The following is a 24,342-nucleotide window of genomic DNA, read 5'->3' as shown; positions in this document are numbered from 1 at the left end:
GCCCATGAAAAGATGAGATTTCTGTTCTGTAGTAAACCATTTGGTCTCCCAAGATCAAAGCAATTAAATCAATCCAAAAGATACTATAAATGTACTGAGTAGTTTTCTTTATGAAGGAACACTGGATGACCAAGCACTGCCATACATCTGAAAATTGTTCTACATGTTTATGAGAAAAATTTCTGTAATATCTACATCTATATGTAGTTAAATTTCAGTTTTGTTATCAAAAAGAAATAATATTCAATAGTTGTTCAAGAAAATAACTTCAATCATTTGATTAAATCATTTATGCTAGCTTAACCCTACAACTATCCACCCTGACATAATATAACACAACTGTGTATTTTAAAAATAACAGACAAGTTAAAAACACCGATTTTACTGAAGTCACATATTGGTACACCCTCTCTATCTTAACCATAAGGAAATTGTCCAACTCAACTTCTTACTGAGTTGCAAATTCCAGTAACTTAAATGATTCCAAAGATTACAAAAATATCTGAGAAATTTGAAGTATGGAAATGATTAACTTTAAGAAGTTTATTCTGTGTATTTGATTAAGATTGATCTATTTCAGCAACATAACCAACTGCAGAGCAATAAGTCAACCATCACATCAATACAAAATCTAACACCAGTCAGCCTCTAACAGTGATTTGAGGATCTGACACCTTTTTTTATTGCTGTGCATATCTTTTTGGAAGTGAAAGTATCACTGGGATTAATAAGCATCTTTCCACAAAGAAAAAAACCTCTCTCATTTCTTACTGGACTACATGCAGTGTTACTAATTTACATCATTTGCACATGAATTCTCAGTATGGTTAAATGCTTGAAATAAAGCTACAAATACAGTGCTTTATTTTAAATACTTCATCTGAGTTCAAAATGTTTCAACTCTTAGTTAAGAAAAACATTGTTTTACAAAATGGAATTGCGTTTCAAGAAGGGGAACAAAATAATTATAATACAGGGCTAGAAACTGTATTTCAGATACTGATCACAGTTTTTTGTTTGGATAAAAGTATCCAATGTTTTTAAAGATTAGTCCAACAAAAGGAGGTCAATAAATCCCATGATTTACAAATAAATGGATGGTTAGAGTTGCTTCCTATTTCGAGCCCTGCAGAACAAATTATGATGACAGCATGACTTTCATGTCGTGAATGTTAAGTACAAACAGGGGTAGAAATTAACCTGTTTTTTTCCTCTGTCATCTAACATGATACTCAAGACAGCTTCTATACGGCTGTTCAGTCTGCATACCAGACTTCAATTCTTCCTGTGAAACTGGAATGTTTTCAGCTAAGAAAGGGTTATGAAATTTTCTATATTAAAGTGTGAAGTACTAAACCAATGCATTTTATAATTTACATTTCTGCTAAATTTTTAATTAATCCAATGCCTGTTTGGAAGAAACTATCTAATCCAACTACTTATCAGGTAACTTGATTGACTATCATTAATTTCAACCCCTGGGAACTGGTGAACAGGAAAGCAGTCAGGAGCAGCAAAGTAACAGAGTAAGTAATTTTAGGAAAACATTGAGAGAGAGATAGAATTAAGGATGTGAAAGATGTAGGATTTATGATCTTAAAGTGCAATGTTTTCCACTTACTCTTCACCCCTTTTTTCCCCTTGCGCTCCTTTTTGTATTGTTCCTTGAGTTTGGTTATTACTCCCTGGTCGACATTCCAGGCTTCAGGCATGAGACACTGGTCTTCCTTTTCTAAACAAAGTGAAACAAATGAAACATCCTTTTTCAGTCATGTCACCAAGTGATCTCCAACTGAGGGAGGTAACAGCCGGTATTGGTATTTGCCTTATTTCAAACAGACAGAAATAGTACCAAGCTCATGAAAGCTATGAAACTGCTACTTCCATTCCACTTTCATTTGCTCAGTTTTCTTTACAAGAAATTGAGATAAAATTTTGCATATCTAATTTCTATAACTAGATACACAGCTGTTCATAAAATGTAAGCAACATTTACTTTACAATACATCAGGACATACTTTTCAGCTTTTTCTTTCCCCCATGGAAAGAACTATTATGCGTAGAAAAAAGAGTTATGCTAAAGCTATGTTCATGGTAACTTTACAATTCAGATTTTATGTCACTGTGTTGCAAATATTCATTTCATTGTCTCTGTGACATGTTGTTATTTACACAAAGCAGGAGCCCATCTAAATCTTTGTGGAACATAGTATACACATCACCAAGCATTGAAAAAAAGCACCTACGAAATTTCAGCAAAAGGAGACAGCCTGAGTTATTAGTCTTAGAATAAGCTACAGAAACATTGCAATATACTTAATGAATAAAATCCCACTTTTTTAAAAAAGACCTCTTTCAAATTGCTTTTTCCAGGAAATTATTTAGAAAAATTATTTTCTACAGACTGTCCCCAAATACTTCCTACATGTCCACAGGTTCCATTCAACTTTACAAGCAGATCTTGAACTACTGTGCAAGTGCTATGATATGCTTAATTTAAAAGTCAGCTGACTGCTCCTGAGAAGGTTTAGAGTTAAACACATTTTACAGATTACTGTAACTGACTGGCAATGTTTAGGACCAAAAATGAAGCAAGGACTTCCTATGTTGCTTCTATACACAATATTGCTCAATACACAATATTGGTGCTTTATGCTACATTTAACAGTTTCTTTTACGTGAAATTAACATAAGCAATTCGTAAAGGCAGGTCCTTGAAGAAGCTTATTCTTACATGCCATTATTATGAAAGACACAGACTGTGAAATAAAAATAACTGAAAAACCCAAAGGCCTGTAACTCAAAGAAAATACCCTAACACTTCTAGAAATTGAACTATTTCTGATGACAGTTTATTTTTAATGTTAGACATTTTCTCATTTTTTTACTCATCTGTCATCAATGAAAGTAAAAAGAAACTCAAGGTGTGAATCTGAGAACAAAAAAGCTTCTCTTGGCATACTAGCTTTTCAGTGACACAAGCAGTAGGTACACTTTTCAAGCATAAGTGGATAGATAGACCTTCAACTTTGGAGAGAAGAAATATCAGAACAACTTAAAACAATTTATGATAAAAAAGAGCAACATTTCTAAATTCGTTTGGTGATCAGAATGCTGACTTCTGTATCTAAAAATATTGAGATGTACTCTCTCAGCAAAGAGGCTACCTACTATCGAACTAATAATTTGCAATCACAGTATTTTAATAATTTAGAAATTTGAAGTTCAACTACAAGCAAGTAACTTCACTGAAATGCAGTATCTCAGAATTGTTAGCTCATATGAGAGCCACTGCTGCCATGGTCGGTTTCCGTCAATGTTTCAGTGCCATTATAAAGATTAATTATCTCCCATTCATCTTCCACAGCTCCAATCTGTCCCCATTAATGTGTAAAACTTTACAGAGAAGCTTAAGGAGGAAACAACCACTCGTAAAAACATTCAGTCAATTCTCCTCCTTTTCTTCCCTGTGCAGTGCATTTATGTGGAATAATTATTGCAAGATAAAGTGGATAATGCCATTTTTGGTTGCAGGACATGAACCTCAAGGACATAGAGAACAGTTTGTCAAATTTCACTGGGTGACTGGAGGGCTTGAACATACACACTTTAAACAGAAAATCTGAGAAACAGAATGAATAATTTTTTCCACATTGCTAATATATAATTATATTTCAACTAGTTCAGTTCTTTGAAATGCATTACTTTACGTGTCAAAGTTGGAGAAAGCAAAGAATGTTTGTAATTGTAAAATACATCTGTATCAGAGTCCCTCATTAGAAAGGGGCACTGGAAAAATCACACTGAGATTCCACTCATAGAACTGAAGTTCTATCTGCCCTATTACTAAAAAAAGAACAGAGACACAATGACTGGAAGCAAAAACTTCCACGAACCCTCACATAAAAGCAGTATATGCAAAAATGAGAATATCATGTCACAAGAATCTCAATCTGGCAATGAAGGGATTTACTACATGAACAAAAGGTGCTCCCATTATGACAGGGACCACAATCAACCAATCAGAACATACTCCTAGTGCATTTTCTTTCTCCTTATACATTCCATCACATTTCCTTACCCCAGTCTGTTCCATCTCCTGAACTTCTTGATTCCCCATCACCTTCATCTGAGGTAACCAAAAAGTCAAATTCTTTCAAAGCTTCTTCTGTATCTCTGTCTTCACTACTGTCAGACAGCACTCTTTTCCTTACAATCTGAAATATGAGGAAGGAAAGAAAAAACTGAATTAAACGACATGATGTTTATATCTATCAGCACTGTCTTCTATGCAAAATTGTAAGAGAAAATTTAAGAAGCAGGAAGAAAGTACTAATTAATAAATAAACCTTAAATTAACATAAAGGTTTCCTTCAAATTTCAAAGTAAAAATAAAAATCACCTGTACAATTACTTCCTGTAACCATCAATATTCAATCACTTGATAATGAATCTACAATGACGTATATGATTATCAGTCTTTTTAATACCAGAAAAGTACAAATCTTCTTTAGATAGAGATTAAAAAAATAAATAAAGAAAAACAACCTAAATACACAAAGAACAAAAAACCCCAACACAATGTCATAGGAAGAACTTAAGCAAAGCCAAATTGTCTCAACTATTCTGAAAATAACCTAACTCACCTCTGAAATCACTCTACTTATGGACCAAAAGTTTAGGCTAGAAAAATACCTACGGAAAGTACTAATTTGCTTAGGTTTGGCAAAAATAATTTCATCCTAATATGTCCTCAGACATTTCAGTTATTTATACACAGTACTTCCATGCTTAAACTGCATTTTCCTAATCTAATTCTAAAGCAAATTTGGTAACGGGGAAAAAAAAAAAATACATGTTTTAACAAAAGACCTCACAGTATGCTTCTTGTAATAAGTTTACTTTTCCTTCAATATTCAAAATGAACTAGATGCCTTAAAGTTATTTGATTAACTGGCAAATTAACAAATTTGAAATAAGTAGGAAAAAAAATTTCTATAGAAAAAGAAAAATCACATGTACTTTGACTTGGAACCTTGCTATAAGTCAATGTATTGACTTATAAAATACTTCAGTACCTAGGACAACATCCCATAATTCATAAGGATGAATGGCTTTTTCTCTAAATACAATGAACTAATTTCAAAGGCTATAACAATTCTAAACACTAAACTTAACACTCCTGGCAGGTTTAGTGAACATACTATGTTATACATTATATTACAGAGGTGTCTCAGACAGTAGTTCACAGGTCATCAATTATAAGACCCTCTTTATAACTGATATTTTTAAGCAGTCATTCTTACAGTTGATTATGAAAATGATCCATTGTATCCACTGTAAATTATGTCTTTTTAAAATTTTGGAAGCATAATTCAATGAATAAATATTCATTCCAAAAAGAAGAGGATAAAATTGAGTATTATTTGCTTGTATGTACTTAATGTGATCATTTTACCAAATGATGTTGCAAAGTATACACCATGAGGTAGGGAATCAGGCATTGACTGAATACACAAATCAGTTTATTAACCACATTTTAAAATTTTTCCAGTTATACTTTTTCTTTCTTCAACAACTCACTTAAATTAAAGGTGGTACTTCAGTTCTGTACCCTACAAGCAGAAAATTCTACAAGTCACTTTAAATATAAAATGCACTGAAAAAAGTTGAAAATAGTAATAATTTAAGAAAGATATCTGGTACTTTAAAAACTGCATTGAACATATATCAAAAGCACTAGTCGGTATGAAATAGCAGTTCAAAATATGTCAGTGCAAACTTCCAGCAAGACAGATAGCAAAGCTTAACTTGTATGCATGAACTCCTCCTGTGCACACATGCTTGGACAGACCATCATAAAGATGCATTAATGATTTGCACGTGTACATACACAGTCATATACTTTGCATATAGGCATCTCATTAATCTCACTTTTTCTGTTCTTCGTAACTTTTTCAATTATTTTTTCCACTCACTGTTGCGGTATCAATGATTGTTTTCTCTCTTCCTTCAATATCTTCCTCATCTTCTTCATCACTAAAGTCTGCAGCTGCATTTTCAAGGAACTTGAAGGTCTCTAGCAGAGAGGCAGAGTCAGTCAATTCTGGCTTCCTAAACAACAACAACAACCACTATGAGTCAAAAGAAACCATTACAGCATCGCTTTTGCATCACTTTTGCAATCTGTTCTATTTCACGGTGTCTAACAACACATGAAATTAAAATAAGCCTACAGGTAAAAATGGACTATTTATAGATAAAAACATTTGTTGCTTAAAAACCTAAATGTTATCCATAAATTCATCTTATTACAACCGTTATTCTTTATCCAGCTACAATTACCAGGACAGGCACTTTACAGGTTTTTTTGTTGTTGTTGTTGCTGTTTCCATTTTTAATTTTAGAAGCATTTTTAAGCACTCTCCAGCTGTTACATACCCCAAAGCTTTATCAATACTGATATATCAACACAGAAAGCTGTAGGAACCAAGGTATAAGTTACAGCTACACTAAGCTGGCCTGTCACATGTACCCCAGGGTACAGGAAAACTTTGCTGCTGCTCACTGATGTTCTCCATCTTGTGGGAAACAAACCGTAGATCTATCATCCATTAACTTTTGTGCTAAATTTGCCAATATAAAATGATATAAATGACTCTTCTGTAGATGTTAACACTAAACAAAAGAGGAAAGAATGAAAACTGGGTAAAATCATGACTACCAACATTGGCACAAACTCAAGGAGTGTCTCCAGAACAGGAACTAAAAGAGCTGTCATATTAACAGATAAAGAGGAAGAACTCAAAAAATAAAACTGTAACCATTAAATAAAATTCTAATAAATAATTAAAGCAATTCCAAAATTATTAAGGGGTTATAATGTTTTCTATGCAGAAGATGAACTTCTCTATCAGAGATAAAGTGGTGAAAAAAATACATTCAGCGTGAACTATAGTAAAACCCTTTAAAGTACTTTTATGACTTTAAAACTACAAAGGAGACAAACTTTACTGTTGTTTTCTTACCTTCAACCAGCAGTTGATGTTGCATAGTTCATCACTACATGTACGTCATCTTGATTTTCACAACCACTGAAACCATAGAAGTCTCTCCCTCTCATTTAAGAATTATAGTTCTAAATTGTCTTGTACAGTCATCCTTTCTGACAGCAAGTGCCTTACTAGCGCTGTATTTTGCTTCTGCTACAACCCATTTAAAAAGGTTCAATCAACTGACAGTGCTATACAGTAAGGCCTTGTAAACTCCCTGTAGTATAAACACCTGTCCATCAGCCTTTTATTCCAGAGTTTCTTCATAACACTTTGCCAAGGCTTATTACAGGAAATATTCAAGGTCAAAAGCTCCAATGTGTAATATGGCGTGATAAACAAAACAATTCCTCCTTTATACTGTCTCCACTCAATTATTTCTAGGCATGCATGGTAATCATTAGCAGAAGTGGCTTCTGTATAGCTCCAGTATGTCTGCATCTTCATCAGAAAATTTGTCATCCTACTCTTTTACCCATCTGCATTGACTGAAAATACATGTAACAATTTCAATTGCCACTATAAATTCCACTTACACAGCATAATATACAGTGATGTACTACTGTGCATTTTCACAGTCACTGGTTTTACCGAGTTTATTAATTCTTCTTTCTCTTATCTTAGATGAGAACAGTCTCAAACATGCTTCCAATCTGCCTTGCTTCTTGTAGTATTTTGTCTCTGACAAACCTGAAAGCACTATGTAAAGCTGTTCTTTTTCGTCAAGTGATCACTGCACTGGCAGACCATAATGCTTCAATCTGTATAATCTATAATACCTAGATTGTAACAATAATACAGTTTCAAAGAAATCTTATGCAGCTCTTATTTTACTGTTTCCAAAGCACAAATGTAATGTGCTTCACTTTAAAAATTTCTTGGTTTTTAGGCATTTATGAGTCCTAGTTAACCGTTAGTGGACAAAAATGTCTAACTCCAATTGTTATTTCTGTTTTTTTTTTTCTTTGTATAAGGTGATGTGAAAATCTACTATGTAAAAAGTGATTGCTGATATAGAGTAATAACTGAAGATACACCAGAGTACTGTATGAATTAACTCCAATCGCAGAAGAGAAAATTTTAAATGAGAGAAATTGTCAAATATCCTTCTATAGGTAAAAATCTTTGTAGTAATTCATACATAAGTTAGTTTCTGTACTCATTTAATCTTACAGTGAAGTTGACAGTGATCACCAAAAGAGATTTTCTTTTCGTTAAGTAAGTGGTCGGAATCGAACTATCTTATCAATTTTTACATAGTTAAATAGTCAGAATACACACTAAACTGCATATTGCCATTTACAAATGGAAAAAAAAGAGGCACCTTATGCACTGGAATGCACAGTAGCTAATCATACATTTCAAAACTTGTGTAGAGTACAGAAGCGTACAAAGTCAGCATAGTACAACAAAATATTATTTGTGCTAAAGCACAACTTCCAATAAAGTGTTTGTATGATAACAACAACAAAAGAAAACAGAAGTGGGAAAATATTTAAATTATTTAAAGGCTCTACTGAGAAAAGAAGCTTCAAGCTCATACAGTTTGACTGGCTATACTGTACCCCAAATATATTTTAACAGCCTAGTCAACAGTGACTCACAGTGACTCATCTATGATATTTTTCATTTTTTAGTAGTACACAAACTTAAGGCGTTATTTTAGATATTACCATCAGCACAAACATCTACAAAAACTCTAGAATACACTAGAGAAAATACCTAGACTTAGCTAATTTGCCCTTTGATGACAATTTGAAGCTTGCTTGTTTCATTATTCTCCATTTGCTATGTTGGTTTCTGTTACGGAGTCACTCACAAAGCAACAGAAAAAAAGAGGCAAAAGTGTATTCTGTGACAGAACAGTACAATAAATTACTTTAAATTCCTTTCTAGAAAAAAGAATGCTACTCAACACTTCCAGAATTCTTGCATACTATAATGCTTGGAAAAAAAAACAAAAACAAAAACATTCAATGGGTGAAAATAATAGTACAGCAGACGGAAGAGCAGGGAACCAGCAGGTCCCATTACAGGCATTAATGAGGCAAGACAATGGCAAGATTCAGAAAATGCTGCAAATACAGGGAAACTGAAGGAACAAAAATGCCTTAGAAAGGACAATTCCTCTTTACTGGACTGTCCCAAATAAAAACATAAGTAGGGAAGAATGTCACTTTCAAAGTGGTGCTTTTTCCTTCTTCCTTAGTCTCACTGTATAAAGGAACACTGCTGGAGAAGAACAAGCTTTCTTCTTGAATGTTTCATCCCAGCTGGCTTACCACTTCCTAACCAGATCTGAAACTCATCTAACCAATACCGCATTCTCTATTAATCAGGCTTAACTCTGTGTGGGCATCACATCCTCCTCTCCTGTGGCCATATCCAAAGAGATAGGGAAGCCTCTGGGCAGAGAATACCTGCTACTCGTGCCTGTGCACCAGTGAGTAGAGTAGGACTAATTGCTCATCACAAGTGTAACAAGCACAATAAGTACTGCCAGGATGTAAAATACAGTTACATTGAAGCTGCAGGGCTCTCCACCTTAGCACTAACAGATGGACAGTATGCACAGAATTCCTCACACAGGGAACTTCTGATTCCCAAAGATAAGATACTTTTTTTCCTGTTTAAAAAACAGAATTCTTGTTATTATATGGGCTGGTAACTTCAGTATTTATATCCCTTAAAGCAATATAAACCTAAAATCACTTGACTACCTTTATTCTCAAATAAAGTAGCTACAATTTTCTGCAACTATGACCATCTTATTCTGAAAATCTTATTCTAATCCATATTTTACATGCTGTTTGATAATACAGATGTGTCTCAACTCCTTCATTTCTTTAAAATTAAAAATAATAATAATGTCTTCCCTTGAAATGAAAGAAATACAATTAGTGGATGCTCAACATGCATTATTGAAAGCATGCTGGGATCTCACTGGGCTCATGCAGCCAACTCTTTGCTTTCTGCTCTACAATCACAAGGCTCAGAACAAGCATTTTGTGTAAAATCCAGTTGGCCCTGATAAGGAAATAATAGCAGCTTTAAAAAAAACTCTAGTGTTGAACTGGCTCTAACATTTAACATTCAGGATCTTAACACAAACCCTCTGGTAGATTTTGTTTTCTTATTATGGAAAAAGTAGAAGCCATAACTTATACGAAAAGTGAAGACATGAGGTAACTAAATAGCACATTGATGACACCTTTTCTGCTTCTAACAAGACCCTTATGTTTTATGCTAGAAAGCCAGGTTTAATTCAGACTAAATCCAGATTACAGCTGTGTATTTTCTTCATAAAACACTGTCTATATTTCTGTCATTATTTTTTTCCTCTCCTGATAGTGACTCTGGGGAGTTTCTGTGGTCATGTCCTTGGAGAGTGCCACAAACTTCTCCCACAAACTGCCTGGCCACAAAACCACTAATTGCCTCAGTCCTATCCACTCCCTAGCAGAAAACAGAGACGAAGACTTGCTGGATTGGTTCCATTTTTGATTGGCTTTTAGTCCAAAACGTACACAAGTTGCCTTAAATAAAAACAGATTTTATTGACAAATTCAGAAGCAGGAAGGAATACCACAGTATAAAGTTAAATAAACACAGGTTCAGCTGAGGCTGAGAAATGTTTCCAGGACCTGTACAGGAGAAAGCTCATCATGGCCCAGCATCTGAAGAACTGTTAAGTGAATTCTTCCTTGAGCCATTTTTGTTGGCTCAGGTTTCTCTCACTATCAAAACACGATAGCACAAAGTCACTGTTTTTATTAATTTCCCACTGAATGTCATTATTTCACATTCTAACACAGTCTTTTCAACATGACTAATGGAGTCCTTTCAAACTGGATACACTAAATAACAGCATGCAAATTCAAATATTTTCCTATGACAACTGTCTTTATAGAACAGTTTAAGAAATCATGAATACTGTGCAAAAAAACTCATAATATCAACACTAATATCAAACTAATAATTTATAAACTTATGAACACTTATAACTGTAAAAATTAAAACACACAGAGCACTGTACAGACTAGAAAGTCTGTCACAACCTTTAAAACTTCTTACAGATCCACACCACACGATGCAAGAACCAGCGCAATACGTGCTACAACCAGTAAGCAACACTTACAAAATGGTTTGGATGCAAATTGGAATTGTGAAAAAATGCCACTGAAAAAAGAAAAAACCATGTATCTTGTCCAATCTAGTCAGATAACTATAATGTGTCAAATAAAAAAGGCTTCTAAAAGATAAATATAATTCAGCGTTTAAAGAAGTGAGGTAATGTTAAAAAATTCTCTCTCCATTTACTACCCCTCTTATGGCCTCTCTCTCTCCATGCACAACTTCTGTCTCTTTCTCCCCATTCCTTCTGTGCCATGACTCTCACCTGATACTTCCAAAAATTATCCTAATCCTAATGATCTGTGCCAATGAAATGAAAATTGGCACTACTTTCTTCACTCAATCCTCCAATTTACCTAATCATTTTTCCTGCTTCAATGCATTTGTTAAAAGTGGCTAGGTCTGGCCTAAACCACATCTCTCTGTAATGTCTGTTAGGCCACTGCAAGATGGGGCAAACATAAATGGGAAAGAAATGGAAAACAAAAAATAAACAAACAAACAAAAAAAAAAACAATAAAAAGAAACCAATTATAATAACACAAACAGATTTGGGATTTTTTTTTTCTCTTTTAAAAACTCAATATTCTCGGAAATCTTTTTCATGGCAGGTATTATCTTGGGTAGTTAAAAGGAAAAATATTTTCCCAAATAAACCATTTTATAAGCAAGTTAACACACAACATTCCTCAGCTCATGTGCAGTAGTTTTATTACATGTGTTAAGTGTTAATAGAATTTAGAGATGCAAAAGTTATTAAGGCCTTCTGGTACAGAAAGACATTCATTTGTTGCAGTCACAGGTGGAATGATCTGTTGTACATTACAAACATAAGGTCTTCAGAATGTTTTCTTCTAATCTTTGAAAAGGTCTTTGGATCTGCTCTCAAACGTGTTACTTTGATGCTTTAGCAAAGTCTATGCAGTGGAAGACATATACAGTTCAACAGAAAATTTGAGCAGCAGATCAGTTTCAGAGAGAAGCTGATATGTCATTCAATTTTTCTTTAAAAATTTCTTTTGGCTATTTAAACATAGTTCTAGCCAACCAACTCTTAACAAAAACTCAGATAATTTATCTATATTGTTTTTACATATACACACATGCACATGTGCATATAGATACAAACATATTCTTGGCATATCCTTGTTCCTTTTCCAGTTCTCTTCCTCTAATATATTTGCTTCCATTCATATCAAGCAATAGTCAAATACAGACCTTCAAGAAGGTAAACAAATCTGACTGTTTAGGCTTCAGTCAATAAGATAAAGCTATTAAAAATGAGGTAATAAGTGAGCCAATGATACTTAAATACTCTCAAGTTTTTAAGGCTACACATGACATTTGCAGGCAGCTTTATGTTTCAGTTTGCTGAGGGAAAGCACCCATTTCTCCCACTACGAGTGTTAACAATTTCAACCATTATTATAAAGTTATTGTTTTAGTAACTATTTTTGAGTCCAATCATGCCAAGTGGTACTTATCTTTTGTAATGCAAGTGAGCTGATTTGAAGAAACTGAAAACAGATGCCCTTTTAAATTCCATGAAATAAGTGGAAACAGGACTACATCTATTTCAGGTTATCATATTAACATTTCATTTATGGAATCAAAATCTTCCAGGGTGCACTCAAAATCCACATGATGTCTTGACTGCTAAAGTTTTCATGAGGATCTGTACATTAGCAAATAAATAGGCAACATAAGAATACAAATATTTGCCCTCAGATGTGGCAGCTAGTAACACACAAAAAAATGAGGCGACATGATCTAATTATAAGAGAAACTGAAATGGGTTTAGAAGGCTTTCAAACAACAGTAGCTAGTTCACTGTTGTACCAAAAGAAGAAAAAAAATAGCATGAATAGTTTTCTGATATAACTATAACGCTCTACAATATGTATGATGGTTGAGATGATGGGAAATGATGGACAAAATGGCAATTTCCTAAAATGAATGAAAATTCACAGAATTCAAGTTACATATTATCTGTTGTCAATCAAGATGATTGACCCAAGTATTTGCATTGAAGTAACTACTGTACGCTTAGCCATAATGAAATAACCAGCAATCACCTTCACATAACCACTCCTAACATTCTCACAAGAATCTCTCATAAAAAGGCTCAGCTACTACCAATACAAGAACACAGTGTCTGAACTCTGGCTGTTGAAGCAGGGACATAAGTGCTGGTACAACAGACTTGATTCATTCAAGTCTGTCAAAAAAGTAGTCAATTGAGCAGAATTCCTTGTTCAGGAATGTCCCATGCATGAGTGTATGTCAGAAGTACCATAGATCAGAGACATTCCTGAACAAGGCTGAGGAGTAGTAGCAATCACCGTACACAGCTTGATGGGCTTATGCAGAAAGCATGCTAGAACCATAGAGAGTAAAGAAGCAAGTCTCTTTTGTTCTTCTATTGGAATTTTTTTCCATACAAATTTCTTTTTTGTCCTCTACCACTTTCATTTCACTAAGAAAGTATTGGTTGAATACCAATACACAATAAGCATAAAAAAGGAAAATCTGTTCTACCATTTCTGTTATCTCCTCTCTCCACTCAAAAGAGGTAACCAGATGGCAGCATGAAAACATCAAACATCATTTTTTACTTTCTACAGAATTTATCAAATGAGTGTTCAGTTGTACAGAAGGCAATTTAGCCAATCTGTTCTTTCTGCAGTTTACACTGCTATATAGAGAAATTCTTAAGAACATCTCAATCTAACGTGCCTTCCATTTTCCTGTTCATGCAATATATCAAAGCATCCATTTTTTATTCAGTTCTTCACTATGCCATTTTCCCCTCTCTGGTACATTATCTTCATCACATTCACCCACTATCCTTCCAAACTCCTATTGATTGGTCTTTATCGTTTCTCCTCCACAAGCCTTCTTCCTTCATTCCGTGAACTTCACTTCTCACATCCGTCCTCCCACATAAACTGTTTTTTTTTTTTAAAGACTGTAAAATACACAGTCTTAGCTGTATCCACAATATTATGCATTTCTTCTAAGACCAAACAAGTCAATGTTCTCTGAGCTGTATTTTCTCAGTTTAACACAACTATTATTAGAAATAAGATGGACTTTCATGCATTTTACCCAGCACTCTGATCTTAAAAGACAACTAAACCATTAGCCTCGGACTTACTAATCAGTACTTGATATCAATTTTCATTAAATGTTTTGAACCACAAAATTTGCCAAATTCCATTGGCTTCAGAAGCTTATAGTCTTCTGTGGTAATAGAAAACCCTTCTTCCACAAGGTGTATCCATGTAGCCATGGCTCACCCACCATCTGCATTTTATTGCATTTTACTTTGTAATTGACCCACAGGGACCTAAAGGACCATGAATCTCCAACCCCCCTGCCACATGCAGGGCCACCAACCTCCCCATTTAATGCTAGACCAGGCTGCCCAAGGCCCCATCCAACCTGGCCTAGAATGACTGGTGGTCCTGACAAACACATGGCCTTATACCTCTGGAGATTGCACTAAGCTTTTGGATCTGTTTGATTTGGTTTGTTTTCTTTTTCCTTTTTGTTCTTCCAATCTTTTACCACAACTGTCTTTCCTCTTCTAACATCATAAAACTGCACTCGCTCACTGCAGCCCTTCCAATCTTACAAGCTTGCTGTGACACTCCAATTCTCATCCCATTTTATATGCACACCAGGAATAGCAAGAGGCTAATAAAAGAATAGCCAAGTTTTTCTCCATTCTGTTATATAGCCTGGCATTGTTGAGGTTGCTTGAAAGAGTGCTCCTACCTCAAGACTGTAAGCCACAATGAAGCTGAGCCATCTAATTTTTTTGCAGTTCTGGTAAACAGACAGAAATAATGTTGAACTGAGCTTTTGAACACTCAGTAACAATTCCAGTTGGGATCAGGAGCAAGTCACCAATACCAATATTCTTCAGAAGGAAACCAGTCTGTACAAGTATAAGTACTAAGTAATGCTGATAATCAGTGAGGCTGCTAAAGTATGAGCTGAGTAACACCTCATCTTCTTTCTGATTTCCATTATGTCATTAAGCTGCATTTTTACATTTCTGAGGAAAGTGACAGTGCAGCTGAGAGAAGGTGAAAGTGCCACATACCACAGAAATAGTGAGGTATAATGCTTATCTAATAGCACAAGAGGAAATGGCAGTTAAGTAACAGGCAGCCTCTGCTAGGAAGAAAGTCACAGAATGCCTCCTTCACTAAAAGTTCAAAGAGATGTTCAGAAAGTGCACTTGAATATCAGAGAAGAATCGTAGCAGTGAAAGCCAGTCTTAAATTCACCAAGGATTTTTGGTAAAATCTCAACTTTTTCCTTTCAGTAAGAAAGTTTTCAGCTGACATCTACAAATGCAAAATAACACATAAGGACTGACATGACTGTTTTGAATGAGATCACTTGAAGATTCTTCCGGTTTAAAACCCAGGAGTCAAGTCTCACATCATGCATCAAAACGCTCCCCTAATCTTTCTAATACTTTCTTCCATCTTAGGCTTTACAAATGAGCTGAAAACAGTCTTAGAGTGTACGTGCCTGAACAGCCTTTAAGTTGACAATCTTGCATAGCCACAACAGAAAGAACTATTTGAAAGAACTATTTTCTGCATCAGTGAGTATCCTCAGATACAGGGCACACTACTGTCCAATCATTTTCTCCATCACATAACTACCTTATAAATATCCACCTACTAAAAAAAAAAAAAAAATTAAATAATTTGTTTTTGAGTATAAGAACAGGAGCTTTATCTATCCATTTTCTCAAGAACTGACTCCATCAGAAACTGAACTAAAATTTATCAAGCATTCCCTGTTCTTCAAAAACAAAGGCATCGCACATAAACGACGCAGCTTGTCATCTATGTAGCTTGAGGGTTTCTCATGCATTCAAATTTTCCACCTCACAGCATTAAATTTAATTATGTAACAATGAACTTCTGTCCTTAGATAACTTATTGGCCTGAAATTGCTGGAGCTATCTGCTACAATACAATTTTACAAATGCTTTTTAAAGACAAAATGTGTCACATAACAGTATTAATCTATAAAGTACAAAGATCTTGAATTTTGCCACATTAATTAGCACAGAAAAAAGGGAGAATCTTTGAAGAAAGCTATGCTTGTTGATGACAGCACAAGCCACTGGGAACAGTAACCCCACATACTGTTCAGACAAAATTCTGCATCATTTCCCTTATTTTTCAAGGATTGTAAATACCATACCCTAAACAAGAAAAAAAGCAGATTGCTTTCTGAAAACCTCTACATTTAAGTTTCATATTTAATTTTCCTTTTAAAAAAAATGAACAAAACCTCAACAAACAAAATCTGTTTGTGGGGAAAAGAAAATGTAGAAAAATAAAATAGAAATAATAAAAAGAACACTTAAAAGCAAAAGTAAGCACAAGGTTTTACTATACCCCACTGACTTTTCATAGTAATAGAGACTTTAAAGAGGATAAATAAATTATGTTATATTTCAATTACATTTGAACATGTATATCCATTAGGGGAAAACCATGCCCTTACAGAAATCAGAGTATAATAAGTAAACTTGTTTTTCCAAATCTAATCAAAATGTCCTGTATTTCACATATATTATTACATCAATGTCAGCACACATCAGAAAAGCAAAGCCTCTAATCTAAACAGTAAAGTTTTCAACAATTCAAATAAGTTGTTAACTTGAAACAATCCCATATAAACCTGATCACATATAAAAGGCTTGATTTGCCTTTGTGCTGCCATGCAACCAGAAAAATCAACAAACGTGCTGTTTTTAAAGATGTGAATATTAAAAGTTTCTTCCATATTTACTGCTTAATGTGATAAAATTAGTTTAAATTACTCTAATCTTCTGTTAGGAAAAGGTTTTTGAAATCTCAGTTATCAAAAATTTGTTCTACAACATAATTGCTTTAAAGAAGAAAGAGAATACTGTCATTATGATACTTACCCAATCATAGCGTTTTCTTTAATTTGGCCCTCTGTGCCATTTACCATAGGTTCTTGATTTCTGTTTTCCTTCTCTGAAGCATCACTTGAGAGGCCCAATAAAGCTCGTACTTGTTTTGACTTCACATCCAATATTGTGTCAGTGTAACCCACTTCTTGTAGATACCTGTAGGAACAGAACTCATGCTAATTCTTCACGCACATCTTACTCATTCCAAACAATAAATGAAAACTTCTCCCTAAACTCATCTTCTGCATCTTAGCTTAGCAAAGTATGGTGCTGCGCTAATGAAACATGCTTATAAATCATCCTGTACCAGCTGCAGAGGGATCGTCTCTTGCTGTACCAGCCTCTACAGTCACTGAGGAAAAAAATCAAAGAGCCTAGCAGTCAGAGGTTATACAATACGTTATTCATTCATTTACTAAAATGGATGGAAAAGCACTTTCAATTAAAATATTTACAACTGGCTTATAAAAATCACCACAATTGCATGTACAATATAGCCATTTTATTCCTCAACACATGGAAACTACACATGAAGCCTTAGAAGAAGTGGGAGACATGTTTCTACAAGAATCATTAGAATACTAGGAAAACAGAAGGAATAAAACCAAATTCTGTAGCTATAGCTACTAGTAAGAATGGTTACTTATAATGCAGCAGTTTTGATAAAATCTGTGCCTTGTCCTTTTCTCACTGTGCAATTTATCTGCAAAATATTAATTTGTCTGACATGTAAGGACTGAGCAGCAAAAATCTTGGACATTCTGTACAAAAATATCAAGGTCTAAAGTTGGCACTTTCATCAATGCACAGCATTACCTTTGGAAAGATCTGTCTCTGTTCCTTCCTCTACAAAACAAAGTTAATAATGCTATCTTCTCAGGAATACTGGACTAATTAAATAGTCAATAATCTGGATGACTCTGAAGAGCAGAAATGCTATTTTACAATAAAAGCTGTCACAAATCACGGACATGTACTTTTCCAGCAAAAATATCTTCCTCCAGTTATTTAATGATATCCTCTACATAAATACATCTTTAGAAGAATACTGCCTGATGGCTATATGAAAATCAAACCAGACATCTATGCAAAAGAGAGTCTGTCAGTAATGAACTCTATTCAGCAATGTACAACCTATGAATTACACCAGGAGGGAAGGACTTGCCTTCAAATCACTCATCCAAGTCAAGATTACTTTAATGTTTATGCAACTTTAATGAAGAGATAGGAGTTCTTGGGGAAAAAAAAAGAAAGAAAAAGTAAAAGCCATCCAATAGACAAACTGGACAATTTTAACTTTTGTATAATTCACTGGAAAGAGGCCCATTCCAATAAGACCTAGGCAGTCTTTACCATCTCCCTCCCCTCTCATGTGATCCTCAGTAACACAAAAAAACAACTAGATATCAAAAATTCTGCTAATTGTTAGAAGACCCCAGAATCCAGCTTTCAACTTAGAAAAATGAAGCATACAAATGGAAAAACATGCTCAGGTGACCCTGATATCAGGTCTTGTAAGAGACTTCTGTGTAAACTCAGGCCTGTAATCAAGGCACAAAAAAAAACCAACCACCAAACACTTACCACTAAAGAAATAAGACCAAATACTCTGGAACTGGATAACTCATTATGAGCAGAATTCAAAAACTGACTTAGATTAACAGACATTTGCTTCATTAAGATGAACCAAGAATTAGAAAGCTTTTAGTCTAAACTTCCTAATGATTTCTGTACATAAAGTAGACCAAAACAAGTTATATCCCTCTGCAACCCAGGCTGGAGATTTATTTTAGATGGCTCTTAACAGAATTGTGTTTTCTTTTTTAATTGCAAAAAAAAAATGTAAGGTGTCATGAACCACTGTACTCCCAAGCAGACTGTTTTATTATACTCAGTAAAAAAGCAGATGAAATTGTTCAATTTCATAAGGTTCCCCACTGAAGTTCTGAAATATTAAAATTTTTCATAAGCCTAGGAAAAGTAGGGCAGAAGATGAATGAACTTCAATATGCTAACTTTTCTTGAAAGAAAATCTAACAGAAAAAACAAATACCACTATCATCATATTTCATTAACACATACTTTTTCTTGCATTCATTATTCAAGTTCTTTTCTCAACACTTACTGTCTTAGCAGCTGTCGTCCTTGTTTCCATATTAGCTGACTATTCTGCTGTGGCTGAATCTCTGTTTCATTCCCTTCATCTGGAAAAGATTATTTAATTAAAAACAGCTTTTCTTTGTCTGACATTTTAAAAATATTCCACTCCACTTGACAAGATAAGTATAATTTGTATTAGAACTATTAGGAAAGATTGGATAACAATGCAAAAATTCCAAGCACCAAAAATCAATCAAGAAAGAAAAAAGTTCATACAGAATATAGCTGTTCTACTACGGACACATAAAAAGTACAGATTGTCAACTATATACTTTATACATGAGATCAAGTTCCACTAGTCATCAGTACCTTCTTCCCTTTGGTCTCACATCCAAGAGACCCATCTTTCTCCTTTTTCTTGAAGGGAACACAATTACATAAACAATTTGGAGTTCCAATAAAATTATTGCTCATAATTCAAATTTCAATACATATCTTTAACTGCTAACAATATCAAATGCAACCGTGATAGGAAAAGGGGGGAATGGTTTTAAACTAAGACAGGAGAGGTTTGGGTTAAATATTAGGAAGAAGTTTTTCACACAGAGGGTGGTGACGCACTGGAACAGGTTGCCCAAGAAGGTTGTGGATGCCCCATCCCTGGAGGCATTCAAGGCCAGGCTGGATGTGGCTGTGGGCAGCCTGGTCTGGTGGTTGGCAGCCCCACCCATGGCAGGGGGCTATAACTAGATGGTCTTTGAGGCCCTTTTCAATCCAGGCCATTCTATGATTCTAGAATTCTATCTGTAGTATCATTTCCATTTATAATGTATCAGTAAACAAATTACCTTAATGTTTGACCATACCCATCAAAACTACTCATATCAACTTTAAACTCACCAGTATTTATATTATTGTCACGGAAGAAGAAAAAAAAGCTTTATTTGTTAACCTAAGAAGCTGTTGAAAATTTTTCAGGTTTTCCATAATCATTAATCAGAACTCAAACAGCACTACTCTGGGAAAATCCACAGAAAAATTATATGGCTGTTCAGGTGAGAAACCTACCTGAATGCTGGCAACCAATAGCTACATATTTTTTCATACATAGCTTCATAGTACTTTTTTTTTCCCCCCTTCTTCAGGAAATAAAAAAGCATATTCTCCCAAGATAAAAATATCTTGGCTTATTATCTACAAAAAGCTCTACAAAATTTGAAGCTGTTGTGGTAAAAACACTGAAGGACGAACAAAGTCTTCTTTGCATAAACAAAAATTAAGAACCAGAAAAGCTTGTGGTATAACCCTATGAATAATTTGATAAGTGATATGGGAAAGTTACTGAACACACTGGGAAGTCATTCTTTGAACAACTGAATTGAAAAAAAAACAACAAAAACAGCAAAAACACCAATACATCCTCTAACAAAGAAGTTACCAAAGATTAATCAGAATTCACATGTAAGGGGACCTATACGCATTTTATCTAAATATTCACAAACCCATTTAATAGCAACCATGGGAAATCACCTCTTGCACAATGATTTCCTGATAACTACTGAGCACAGCTGGATGCAATACACAACTACCAAAGCTCACTCTACATAAGAGTTAATATATAACAGAGATAAATCTGCCTAAAAATTACTTTTGAAAGTGAAAACCCTTCTTCTGAAAGCACTGTTAAGCACAGCTGGAGTCAAGAACTCTCTTTTTCTGAGCCTCTGAACAAATGATTGATGGCAGTACTGTGGTTTATGGATGAGTACTGAAGGGACTTCATTATGTCTATTCCCACTGCTTCTTCTGAGTGACATATTTCATCAACCATCATTTCAGCATTTGTACAAACCATAGTTGAGCTTTTATGTCAGTAATGAACTCATTCTTAATAAATTCTTACCAGAATCATAGTTTGGTGGCTTCATATCTCCCTGATTCAATTCTGTGCCGTATTTCAATTTGTGATATTTAGCCCTGAGAAGAGGTGGGAAAACAAAACAGAACAAAAACATTAGCACATTTAAAAGGTATGAATAGACACATAAATGTTGTCTGTCCTAATTATAAAAACCACTTCATCTTTCTAGGATAGGTACGAAACAAAACAATGAAATTCAGCACATCATTTTGCCTAATTAATTTTTCTAAGCTTCCCTGTTTGTGGACATGTGCTTGCTTCTCCTGCCCCTCCACTTCCGTGTTAAAAAAGAAAATCGCTTAACTATGAAACTTTATGAACGTCAGTTCAGTGCCATTTACTTGATACTTCACTGTGCCACCTCAGTAAACTAAATTCTTTTTTTCTTCAAGCTTTTCTCACTAAGGAGTGCTCTAAGTCAGATCCTACTGCTGATGGCAGCCCAGCTTCTCATGCAGCTGCTAGACCTGACACTTAATTGAGTTCAAAAATGCAGAGTCCTCTTCCAAAAAATACTTACTGTATAGAAGGCCTATTGTAATAAGCCCCACAAAGAATGCCATGCGAAAGTAAGAGTAGCTAGAAGACAAAAAGCCTCATCCAACAGATCCAGTGTTTATAGACTTTTAAACATACATGTTACAAATAATTCCACAGTAGTACAGCATTACAAATGTATATGCAAGTTATTTAATAAAGATTTATCACAATAGATAAAGCTTGACAACACAGTAACTAAGGCAACACTGAGAGCAAAGACGGCCTTATCCAGTGTCACTATCATTTCCCCTTTCTCTCGTACTCACTGTAACTCTTGTCTCAATAATTGGTTTCAACAAGTACAAAAACTGAGAAGATTCAAACCCATCTGATTCCCCATGAAGTTCTGTAGCCATTCCTAACTGGGTGGAGAAGCAGCACTTGCACTTGTTCCTATCAAAAATAAAAGGCAAGGGAGAACTCAGGCAAGACTCAACATTCAGCCTGGCAAAAGTGGGAACAGCAACCTGCATGCACATGGGCAGGCGCAGCACCACTGCAAACACTGAGCTGGGTGTAAGGCAAGAAATAGGCAAAAAAAGATAAAAAGATGAAAAAAATAAACGTTTATGTATATCAACAATAAGACAGGCTTTACTGGCTCCACTACTTGCAAAGGAACTCTTCCATTGATTTTAAAGAAAATAATGGGTGCTACACCTCATGACTGCACAAGGCAACTGCCACTAACAAACTCATTACTTCTAATAAAATAATGCTAATGGAAGTGATGTTTGGTAGTTCTTACGCTTTGGTACTGACAGTACACATTTCCTAAAAATTCAGCCTTTTTTTAGTGATAATAAACATCTAATTCTGTGTGAGCAAGGTGAGCGAAGAGAAATGATGCCTCTTAGGAGTACACAGTAACTAAGACAGATGAAAGAATTCACTTCCTCTCTCGAGCTAGAGCATTAAGTTCTACCTCAGCTAAGCAGCAATCACTGAGGAAAGAAGAGGGAATGTATTCGAACAATATGAACAGAAACAAGTGAAGGAAAAACATTTTGGTAGGTACAGAGAAGAATATCCAAGAATAAAACAAAATTAAAGCTGAATGCCCATCTGAAATACTTAATTCTCAAAGTATGTTTTCTGCACATCACAAGCAGAGAGATGTTTCCCCAGTTAGACAGACCCACATAAGTACTGTTAAAGACTGATACTCTGCCCCTTTTTTCCCTCCACCACCATTAATGAAAAGTAACAACTAACTGAGAACAAATCCTCTAGTCTGACACTAACCTACCTCAGCAACAGTAAATATCCCATTTTTTAAAAAAACTTCAAGCTTTTATGCAGCCAGCAATTTAAGTGATCTTAATGTTTAATCTGTTTTTATTTGACTTTTCAAAAGCAAATATTAACACTTCACTTAAATCTGGATTAGTGACCTATATATATATATATATATATATATATTCACTACTCCACAATATTTCAGAGAGCAGTTGGTTTTGTGGCATGGGGTACTTGCTTTTAGTTCATATGCCTTATATAAATTCCTATTATCCTCAAAGTATTCACCAGTTTTCTAATCAAAGTTTTGTTGATTTTCTCCCTACGAACTAAATGAAATGATTATTAGGTTAAGTGAAAGGACTATTCCCTTTATCTTTCTTATGTCCAAAACATACCTTTCAAAAATTCAATCTGTACTTTTTAATACTTCTCAGTGTATTTGTTACCAACATTAAGTCTCTGTATATTCACTGTTTGTTTGTTTTTACACTTCTTAGAGGGTTTTCCTTCTTTAAACAAACAGCAGCATTTTGTGTCTTTCTTCTAATTGAAAATTTTCAGTTCAGTATAGTAAGATTATTTGTTCCACTGACCTTCTAATCTATTAGTAACAGAGTTGGGTTTTTTTTGGTTGGTTGGTTGTTTTTAAATCGGTTCCTCCTTGTAATGCAACAGTTTTTGAAGGCTTTATTGCTCTTTCTTAATACAAGAGGATAACCTAGATTACATGATCTCGTACACCACAGGTCCTTAAATTTATTTCATTACTAAGCTGGACTAAGACTTCATCTATCAGAAGATTTAACTGTGCATCACAGGCAGAGACCAGTGAAAATATAGATGCAACAAAAGCATAATGCCCTGACAAAGACAGCTGACAAACAGAGAAAGCAATAGAGTTTTGCCCGTATGAAATGAAATCCCAATGCTCAAAACTGAATTAATTACAATGAATTAGTATAAACTCAGATTGCTGAGCAAGACACCATTGAGATATAAAACATAAATGTGAATACAGTGACAGAGCATTTGACCTGGTAAACCCATCTTCAGCTATCGTTAACTTCCAGTTTAAAGGAAGGGGGAGGGTAAGGTAGCTAGCTGTCCACTGGGAAAAAAAAAAATAATCTAAACTCACTCTAGCAGAAAGTGCAAGATTTACTATTAGTAACATTCTTATGGTACAGCTGAAAATGTCACAAGCATGAAAGTCTTCTTCTTTCTGAAGTATACTAAGGAAAAGATTGAACACAAGGGTTAAGAATCCAAGTCTAGGAGGGGAAGTCTTGATCAGCCACTATCACATACTGAAAACAAAGGGCATGAAAGGTCTCACAAAATAAATCTTAATTGTTGTCTTTCCACATTCTTCGTAT

General features: G+C 34.7%; 1 protein-coding gene across 1 annotated transcript in view; it reads right to left on the bottom strand.

Moving 5' to 3' along the window:
• The window catches only part of STRN (striatin), a 64,072-nt gene that overhangs the window by 23,841 nt on the left and 15,889 nt on the right, over positions 1–24,342 (bottom strand). The window contains exons 3-8 of the mRNA XM_031593200.2: positions 21,167–21,240; positions 19,289–19,367; positions 17,155–17,319; positions 5,979–6,114; positions 4,082–4,217; positions 1,622–1,732 (exon numbers count right to left, since the gene is read on the bottom strand). Coding sequence (XP_031449060.1) covers positions 1,622–1,732; positions 4,082–4,217; positions 5,979–6,114; positions 17,155–17,319; positions 19,289–19,367; positions 21,167–21,240 — 701 coding nt within the window. The remainder of the gene's footprint in view (positions 1–1,621; positions 1,733–4,081; positions 4,218–5,978; positions 6,115–17,154; positions 17,320–19,288; positions 19,368–21,166; positions 21,241–24,342) is intronic.

The sequence above is a fragment of the Phasianus colchicus genome, chromosome 2, assembly GCF_987193195.1.
Source record: "Phasianus colchicus chromosome 2, bPhaCol1.hap1.1, whole genome shotgun sequence".
In the NCBI taxonomy this organism is placed as follows: domain Eukaryota; kingdom Metazoa; phylum Chordata; class Aves; order Galliformes; family Phasianidae; genus Phasianus; species Phasianus colchicus.
This window is presented reverse-complemented; position numbering and strand designations above follow the sequence as displayed.